Source organism: Channa argus, chromosome 6, assembly GCF_033026475.1.
Source record: "Channa argus isolate prfri chromosome 6, Channa argus male v1.0, whole genome shotgun sequence".
Taxonomy (NCBI): Eukaryota; Metazoa; Chordata; class Actinopteri; order Anabantiformes; family Channidae; genus Channa; species Channa argus.
The window spans coordinates 9,358,801-9,368,034 of NC_090202.1; the positions used below are offsets into that span (position 1 = coordinate 9,358,801).

The 9,234-nt window shown below is 37.4% G+C and overlaps 1 protein-coding gene across 3 annotated transcripts; it reads left to right on the forward strand.

The window, feature by feature from the left end:
• Nucleotides 1–581: 581 nt before the first annotated feature.
• On the forward strand, nucleotides 582–8,334 carry c6h19orf47 (chromosome 6 C19orf47 homolog). 3 transcript variants are annotated; one of them, XM_067506841.1, is made up of 9 exons: nucleotides 582–644; nucleotides 1,929–2,016; nucleotides 2,154–2,268; nucleotides 2,607–2,688; nucleotides 3,175–3,291; nucleotides 3,955–4,080; nucleotides 4,193–4,342; nucleotides 5,922–5,995; nucleotides 6,473–8,334. In XM_067506841.1, exons 1-9 carry the CDS (start codon nucleotides 626–628, stop codon nucleotides 7,001–7,003), a joined length of 1,302 nt encoding a protein of 433 aa, XP_067362942.1. In that variant the 5' UTR covers nucleotides 582–625; the 3' UTR covers nucleotides 7,004–8,334. The 3 variants fall into 3 exon arrangements, with proteins under 3 accessions (XP_067362942.1, XP_067362943.1, XP_067362944.1); XM_067506842.1 differs by having other exon boundaries at nucleotides 4,193–4,267; XM_067506843.1 differs by lacking the exon at nucleotides 3,175–3,291.
• The last annotated feature ends 900 nt before the right edge of the window (nucleotides 8,335–9,234 follow it).

Below are 9,234 nucleotides of genomic sequence, written 5' to 3' on the forward strand. Positions count from 1 at the left end.
CTTGCAAAATGTCCTACAAATATGACAATTAATTAAAAATCTTTGTCTTTTATTCAGTTGGTTTAAAAGAAAAAATTTGAAGCAACGCATTGACCTTTATGGGATTTTTAAATTATTAGGTATGGCTTAAATAAATAAAAATAGGTGTCTGAATATGAATACAATATGTAGACCTACTGCATAATTACATATAGTTTGGTTATGCTGGCAGACAGAGGCTATTACGTGGAGTAGGATTCATACAATAACGTTAAGAGGCACATCAGGTGAAGCTGCCCGTTTTTCTTCGGTCAGTGATGCTGGAAATGATCATTGTTAATTCACTTACAGGCCCGGTTGTTGGTAAGGCGATCGTCCACGGACCACAGGGTCAGTGGATCGATCCCGGTCGTGTCCCTGGGCAAGTCACTGAACTCCAACTTGTTCCCGGTGGGTCAGGTGAGCACCTTTACATGGGGGTGTGAGTGTGTGAATAGATGAAGCAACATTATACAGCGGTTTGGATAAATGTGCAAAAATACAAAATGCAGCAACAGTCTGTGTCGCTCTCTAGCGTCCATAAACCGATTTGCGCAGAGAACCGAATGTGGTTCTGGGGAAGTTGCGTCACCGGAAGTGGAGCAACATGGCGTCCGTGACAACAGGTGAGAGTATAAAGACCAGGCAAGAGATCGAGATAAATCATATTATTTTAGTATTTCTGTATTGGACATGATAATTCCATCGATTTGGACCATTGTTTAGAGTTATTTTAATCGATTTTGTACATAATGGAGGTCGCAGATGGCCGATAGTACCCTTTTTTCGTGGATGTAGCTGTGGCTAAAACAATGCTAATGCTAACCGGTTTCGCTTAGCGGGCTTACGCTGCTTCCTCTTGTTAGCCTGAGTGGATAAAATAGGCGTTGTATAGACGAGAGCTGTGCATCGAAAAATTAGCTGTAATAACATTTGAGTGAGTTAGCAGTAATCTGAGTATTTTTTTTTTTTATTTGGGCCAACGTAACTAATAGTTGAGTCTACATTCATTTCCATAGAATGTTGTCAATATCTCCAAATTTACCGTATTGGTTTTCGAATTAATCGGTATATTAGTCGATAATGAAGAGAATCATCACTTGTCATCCCAATCACGTATGGTTCTGTCTTGTTCAGACCGTTTAGCCAAGTGTCAAATGAACATTTAGCCACCATGAGAATTTCGTCTCTGTTTAACGATGAGTTCACCAGTCTCAGTCAGTCAGAGGCATTGTTTAGGCAGCTGTTGGCCTCCCTTCACTCTCACCATAAGACGCTTCATCATTGGTGTTATAAATAACCTCCAGCTGACCACGGTCAGCATGCTTTAGACTTCAGTGTACTGCTGTCTCTTCTGGTTTACATCTCCTTCTGGTGGGGACTGTCCTTTCTCCCACTGCAGAACTGAGAACCATCATCTGCAGGACAACTTTATTTTGTTTAATGTGAAAATCTATTATTACTGGGTTCACAATTTGTGTGACATTTATTCATCATTAGTTTATATAAAACAATTCTGATATTGCTGAGTGGCATAAGGCATGTATAAAACAAAAATGCCGATTTAAGCTGCTCATCTGTGCATTTACTGTTTTTCATTGTTTTATATTATTGTGAATTTAAGAATTATTTCATTTTTGTGTGTTCGTAAAATCAATTATTTTATATATTATATTATATTATATTATATATGTGTGTGTGTGTGTGTGTGTGTGTGTGTGTATATGGGTTGTGATGTGACTGTTTTTGCATTGTAAACTGAGCAGTGATCTAAAGTAGCCATTAGTTCCAGCCCAGATTATGTCATAGTTTAAAGTTCAATTAATAATGTGCTGGTGTTTTTTTCAGTGGTTGATTATTTGCTGTGAAACATGCTGCTCCTGAAACCCCTGCTTTTTTTCCACCTTAAGCCACCTCAGAATGGATTCAGTTTTTTAAGGATGCTGGGATCCCAGCTGGTCTTGCTGTCACTTATGCAGTTTCATTTGTGGACAACAGGTACTGTAAAGTTACTGTTCCATTTGTATGATGAAATGGAAAAACCCACTGTACACTAATAACATGCATTTATCCTTTACCTTACATGCCTTTTGTTTTCTGTTTTTGTATGATTGTTTTTTTCTTCATGTTTTTAGAATTCAGAAAAACATGCTGATGGACCTAAGCAAAGACATCATGATGGATCTCGGCATAACTGTTATTGGTGACATTATAGCCATTCTTAAACATGCCAAGCAGGTGTATAGGCAGGTGAGGTCACACTGATGAAGTGTTGAAAATGTTTCACTTTCAACATTTCAAGAGTGTTTCTACCTTTTCAAATAACAGCACATTATTGCTGCATGTAGGTTTTAGGTTACATGTTGGCTCTAATACGGGGCCTGGAAGGTAGCACGTATAAATCATGGCTCAAACATTACCCATAGCTGCAAGCCTGCAAGCACAAGTATTTTTTAAATAAATTGAACTTTACAGGTTATAAATAAAATGCTCACTTTATGTAGCTACAAGAGAAGTGGTTCAACTGAAGCTATAGATTGCAAGTTTAACATAACCTTTAATGGGCATTTTTGCCTTTCCATCTTCAGGATATGTGCAAAATGGCCACAGAAGCCATTTCCTCAGGACAAACCAGCATTCAAGCTGAGCTCAGAAGAACTGCCAATACTCGTAAGTAACATTACTTTTCTAGAAAGATATATGCCCCATAATGAAAACATTATTGTCTAATTAAAGTTTGAAAATAAAACATTAGGATTATCAGAGTTGAGTGTAGCTTTATTAGCGTGATAGAACATTGTGACCCATAAATCAATCCAATATGAATCAACTGTATCATAATTTAGTATGTCTATAGGAGGTAATGCACCACTGCACCAACGAAGGTAAACCATCAGTTATTACACAGGAGGGATTTTGGTGCATCTGACTCCCATAGATGTATTTTCAGTCAAATTATCCATCCAGCTGCCTATGCTGTTGAGGGTCATGGGGAGTGGAGCCTATTCCAGCTGTCAGTGGGCAAGAGGCCGGTTACACCCTGGAAAAGTCGCCAGTCTCTCTCAGGGCCAAAAAGAGGGGCATACAATAACAGACAACCATTGAGACCTCTGGGAAATTTAGAGACACCAATTAACTTAACATGCATGTTTTTAGACTTTGGGAGGAAACCAGAGTACCCGGAGGAAGTCCACGCAAGCATGGGGAAAACATGCAAACTCCACACAGAAAGGCCGCAGCCGGCCGAGAATTCAAACAGTGGACCTTCTAGCTGTGAGTCGGCAGCACTAACCTCTCCACCATCAGTAAAATTGTGCTGACTGAATATTGTGTACCTCAGTACCTAGATTATTATTATCTGTCTTGCTTAAACACTGTGTAGCATTAAAACGATGAGTCAGAATTGCGGGAGTAGACAGCAGCACAAAATAAGTAGCATTAGGAACATAATTAATTTCATAGCTTATATTTCAAGTAGGATTTAGGATGTCATTTTAATACTTGGTATGCTTTAAAGCGCATTTACTGGGTGGAGTAATCACTGATTTTCTCTCTTGACCTAATTGTAGGGATGCTCTAAAAGGTAGAACTGTGGACTACCAGATTTTTACTAGATAAATTTGTGAATGCTAAGGCAAGTAATCAGGCAAAATAAAAGCTTAATTAAAAGCCCGTTAAACTCCTAATCTAATGTTACCAGAATGATCTACATCACCTGGTTTGTTTGCTTCAAACCCAGGTTGTGCAATATCTCAGTACTTCACATATTCTTTTATGCACTTACAATATTTTGGCATGTCTAAAAAAAGTTTCACACATCTCAGAAGACAACTGTCAAATCCAGTTTTCTGATCTTATTTTGTGTACACAACAAGAAGAGTTTTACGGGGAACAAGTTAAACTGCAGCTACTAAGAACGGATCTGCTTTTTGTCAGCTGCCACTCGTATGATTGCCAGTGCTTTGAGCCATGACTCCCCGCCCACCACTCCAGCCCGTCGACCTGACAACCGCCTCTCCGTCACTGTGTCCAACATGCAAGCAAACAAAAGTAGCAAAGCAGGTAAATATCATGGAAAGCAGTTCATTATTTCCTGTCCCTGTGAAGCTATAAGTTTTTTTGTTTCTTTTGTACTTCTGTTAAATCCTCCTGTACCCATCACTTTCTCTGTCAGTTATAAGTCAACCAGCTGATGAGGGGAATAATTTGCCAGCAGTAAAGCGCCGGCGTGTGACAGCTGAGATGGAAGGCAAGTACATTATCAACATGCCCAAAGGCACCACGCCTCGTACACGTCGCATCCTGGCACAGCAGGGCAAGAAAGGTACAGTAGGCCTGGCACAGTGGCCTCGCCAACAGCTCCATCTGATGATGCGGTTTCTCACTACAAATAACCAATACTAAATGTTTTCATACATCTCGTTTTATAGCTAAATTAAAACAGGTAAATCAGGGCTGACAAAGACAGTCTGTTTAATTTAAAAAATATATATATATCATAATTTAAACCCTTGTCTAATATTTGCCACTGCACTCACAATAATCCCCTCTGTGCTCGTGTTTTCCTGTGTCTCGCATCAGCTAGAATTTAACCAGCCTGTTAACCTGATCTTTCCTCCATTGCATGATTTTTATGGTCTATGAATGGATTTACAAAATTGTCCTCTTTCAAAATATTTCCACATAAATGTATAAAAAAATACAACATTTTATGTATTTAGTTGCAATTTGCCAAGTTGACTTTGATCAGGTTTGTGATGTTTTTTCTCCTTCCTGAGCACAACAAAACCTTAGGCTTTTTATAGCTCTGCTAAAATCTAGTATATCACAGCACAGTATAAAAACACTTCACTGTATATTGTAAAAATGGTCTCAATGTTCAGAAGCTTCAAAAGAGAAACAACATTAATCCTACAGGGAAAGGCCAACCAAATCTAACATCACAAACTACACAAGCACGCATTTATTTACTAAAAACAAAATAAGAAAAACAACTACAACCTTAAATAGAACTTAAAGTTAGACTAAACATTTTGATTAATTCAAAGTCAAAAGATATTTGCAGTTATATGATCTGGAAATATCTGTGATTATTGCAAGTCCACTATGTACAATATATTGTTTTGTGTTATTTTAAGGTGAGTAACTGGAACTGCACAGATTAATATGGAATTTTCACACTAAAATCAAAATCTCGTAAGTTTTTGTAGTAGATGTGAGAATTGTACAGTGGCATTAGGTAAAAACATTACACTGTTTTCTTTACAGTAATACATTTATTTGTATGCCATGTAAATTCCAGCTAAATATTTGGAATTTTCATACCCTTCACTGTAAAGACTTAAAAAAGACTTAAAATATAATATATATTTACATAGATAAACAAATGAGATTGAATAAAATCACCTAATGTTAATAGACTATATAATAGCTTTGCTAGGTTTTGTGTCATTCCATTTGTGTGCATGATGTAATATACCAAAATTTATTTTTAAAACTTAAAATTGTTTTCTAATAATATTTCAGAAATAAGTGTTTTTTTTAATGATTTAACAAAAGGACACTTTTGTTAAATGATGAATACAAATATACACAATAAATAAAACAGATCAAATGTATGTGTAGTAGTAGCACTATGAAGAACTGACAAGTCATCCTGAATAGGTAAATCTCTGGGTAAACTAAAGCTGCTAAAGAGCACTATATAAGATGAAATTACAATAGTTAAACTGAGATGTCACAAAAGCATTGGCCAGAACCTCAGTGCGTTTTCTCGTATGAACTGGGTGATGTGGAATTTGTGCTTTGATTTTAGCCAATTTTTTACCATGAACAAAACCCATCATAGTCGAGCTGCCATTAATATTTGTGTAACTTCACTTGTTCCTCTGTTCTTTAAAAAGGTTTGAAACGTACTTCTGTGTTTGAAAGACTTGGGGCAGAGTCAAAGGCAGACACAACAATAACCAACAACAAGGTGAGGCCTTTCAATGTATCTTATTAGCTCACTGTTTGTCTTTTAGATAATATACAGTTTGATTCTGGAATTCTGTGTGCAGTTAGGTTTAGGCAAAAAAAGGCCCATTGATTAAAGTTAGAAAAAAAAATTCAGTTTGGTTTAAAGGTAGATAAATGTGAGTGACAGTGACACCAATTCTAACCTAACCATAAGCAATTACTGTGACTATATAAAAGGTTTATTTAAGCTTTAGTTTGGATGTCTGGATAACAAACTTAGGCTGTACTGCAAGGTTGGATGTTTTGGCAGATAAAAAATAAATATTTGCAACTTGTCGTTTCTTAAAGAGTCCTCCTCGTTATGCTAACATTAAACAGAATACATTAGAATTTAGGTTTCCTAAAAATTGCATTAGGTTGCAGTGCAGTTGTCTAGAAACAGGAGCCAGGATCATGTAACAATAAGTTATGTGCTCAATATTTTCATGTTTGGCAGCCGACTGGTGTTTTCAGTCGCCTGCACAAAGGCGATGGAAAGGTGGCTGAAAACATGGATGTTGATAATGAGGATGACAGTGATGGAGAAGGCTCTGTCCTCCAGTATGCTGGTGTACTCAAAAAAACTCGGCCCACTCAGAAGAAAGAGCCAGCAACAAAACCAGCTCCAACCACCCTGCGGCGTCTGGGAGGCAAATTCAAAGTACCTCCCTCTGACACTCCCTCCTCCTCTTCTTCCCCCAACGGGCTCCCCCCTGCTAAGATTAGTGTGCTTCAGAGACTGGGAAAACCCCTTGCTACACATTCCAGTCCAGCCGTGTTGCCTACATCTGCTGACACACAGGACAACAGAGTGACCAGCACCAGGCCCAGAGCACAGGAGAGACAGAGCATAGCAAGCTCCAAGGTCAGCAGCAGCACTGGCATTGGGGGAGGAGGAGAAGGAGGAGGAGGAGGAGAGTCCTTGGGGGCTCAGATGGATGTTAAAGCTGTCAGTGTTTTTAAGAGACTGGGCAGCAAGAAAACCTAACACAGACAGCTGCAAAATGATTCAGACTCTTTGTATTCATCCTTTATAGAATTTGTATTACCTTCTTTACATTTATCCTGGCTACATGCAGGACACCACATTGATAAATATTTGAGGGATTTAGAGTCTGGCGTCAGTTTGAGAGCTTGGTGTGGACAATTTTATGCTACATTGTGGCTGTAGATTTACTTTTGGATTTTTTTTAAAAATTTCTTTTTACACTTTAGTCATGCTGCCATTGGAAAAACAATTATTTAATGTCCAAGCTTTTAATTTGAAATTTTAGACTCTGTATCATGTTGCTCAGCCAGAAAGCTGTTTATCATCTCTCAGTTGTGTTTGCCACTTGTTTTTTTTTTTGTTTTGTTTTGTTTTGTTTTGTGTGTGTGTGGGTTGGGTTTTGTTTTTGTTTTTTTTGTTTGTTTGTTTTGGGAGGGGGTGTATTTAACTATATTAAGGCATGAGCATGGCATGATCCAGCAAGCCGCCATTATAGTGATTTGTTATTTTACCCTGAAAATTCACATATAAGGATGTTGCTGCCTAAACATCGCTGGTTGAATAGTTGAAAACGTTGCTTGTCTGTTAAGATAAATTATGTGGTGCCGATATTTGCCTGAAAGTTTTACAGAAAAACAAAGTCTTACTTAATAAAATACAGGTACAAGTTTTTCTCCACAACTGTAAAACCCAGGATGGCAGTCAGATGTAAGACCAGCCATGAGGCGATGGTTAGATCTGACCTTCTTCCCAAAAATACCTCTTGCATAATCGTGAAAGTAGGACTTGAGAACTTTGGCAAAATCCAAATGGTTAACATAGAACGACCTCTTTGAACACTTGAATCAAGACAAAGCACCACACCTCCTCTTCTTTTGCACTTTGTGGAGTAGAAGAACTTTTCTAAAACACCTCCTTGAAGGCCGGATCAGTAGAATATGTGGGGTTTTTTGAAATGCTATTTATAGACTTATTAGAGTTGATTTCACACAGCACCGAACCTGTTCTGCTGTATATTTTTCTATGCCGACCTTCTTGTACCCTGTAGCCAGAGCCTCCAAGATGCCATCAGACCTGGTGACGGGCAATTGTGCTGTAGTTCAAGTAGGTAGTGTGCCCTTCTCATGAGTCATTTGGTCTTTCAGACTTCACACCAGAACCTTTCTACATTGTAAATATTTTGAAATGTTTAGAATCATGTTAAATATTTTTTGTTGTAAGGAACAAAGTAGAGCAAAACACACCATAAACTGTTATGATTTTTTTTTAAACATGTTGAGGGAAAAAGGTGTGATTGGAAAAAATTAAAAGAGAAAAGTGGTCCAAAGGTATTTGTTTTTCTACTTTTTGTCTCTGCTTTTTTAACTGTCGATATGATGGCAAAATATATATTTATAATTCCCTACCAGCATTAAGATAATATTTTATCAAAAAATCTCACACTTATGCAAGGAGCTTACAGTGGCATAATTAATGTGTTGTTAAAGAACTTTGAGTACTAAATGATGCTTGGCTCTGTACAGCTGCACCACACATTTGACATTCAGACCTTAAATATATTGTATTGCTTTTTAACACTTATATGGTCTTCAGCACAAAAACAGTTTAAATAAGGCAATATTTACAGAAATTCTGTGCATCATCAAAGAAAAATTTAATGTTATGACCACATTTTACCATTTTCTACTCTTTGTATTTGTCATTTGATACTTACTTCAAAGATACTGTAGATAGACTAATCAGCCACAACATTTAGAGGTGAGGTAAATAAAACTGATATTCTCATTGACAGTGGCACCTGTAGCCATAGGTGCAGTGTAGTTATCAGCAAATTAATAGTTAGTTCTTGAAGTGGATGCAGAAGAGGATCTTAGTGACTTTGAGATGGGACAAGTTGTCATGGCTAGATGATTGGGTCAGAACAACTCAACAAAGAACAGGTCCTGTGCAGTACTACAGTATTAAGTGCTCATACTCAACTCAGTAGGGTATAACTCTGCGAATGTCTTTACGTCATATTGAATTGGTTTAAATAATGATCGTCAACCTGGTGACAACAAACCTGCCCAAAATAAAACAGAAGCATCCTTAAGAAAGAAGAGGTTATTTCTGTTTATTCTGTTTGTGAAACATTGCATACATTACAGTATCTAGATAGACACATTCTGGAAAGAAATGTACTGTTGCATTGCTCACAATTGTTTTTATGATCAAAAGTAGACTTTTTAATA

Coding starts and splice junctions, on each gene's coding strand:
- c6h19orf47 (XM_067506841.1), top strand. Junction 2,017..2,153: donor GTTTCATTTGTGGACAACAG/GTACTGTAAAGT, acceptor TCATGTTTTTAG/AATTCAGAAAAACATGCTGA. Junction 2,689..3,174: donor CAGAAGAACTGCCAATACTC/GTAAGTAACATT, acceptor GCATGTTTTTAG/ACTTTGGGAGGAAACCAGAG.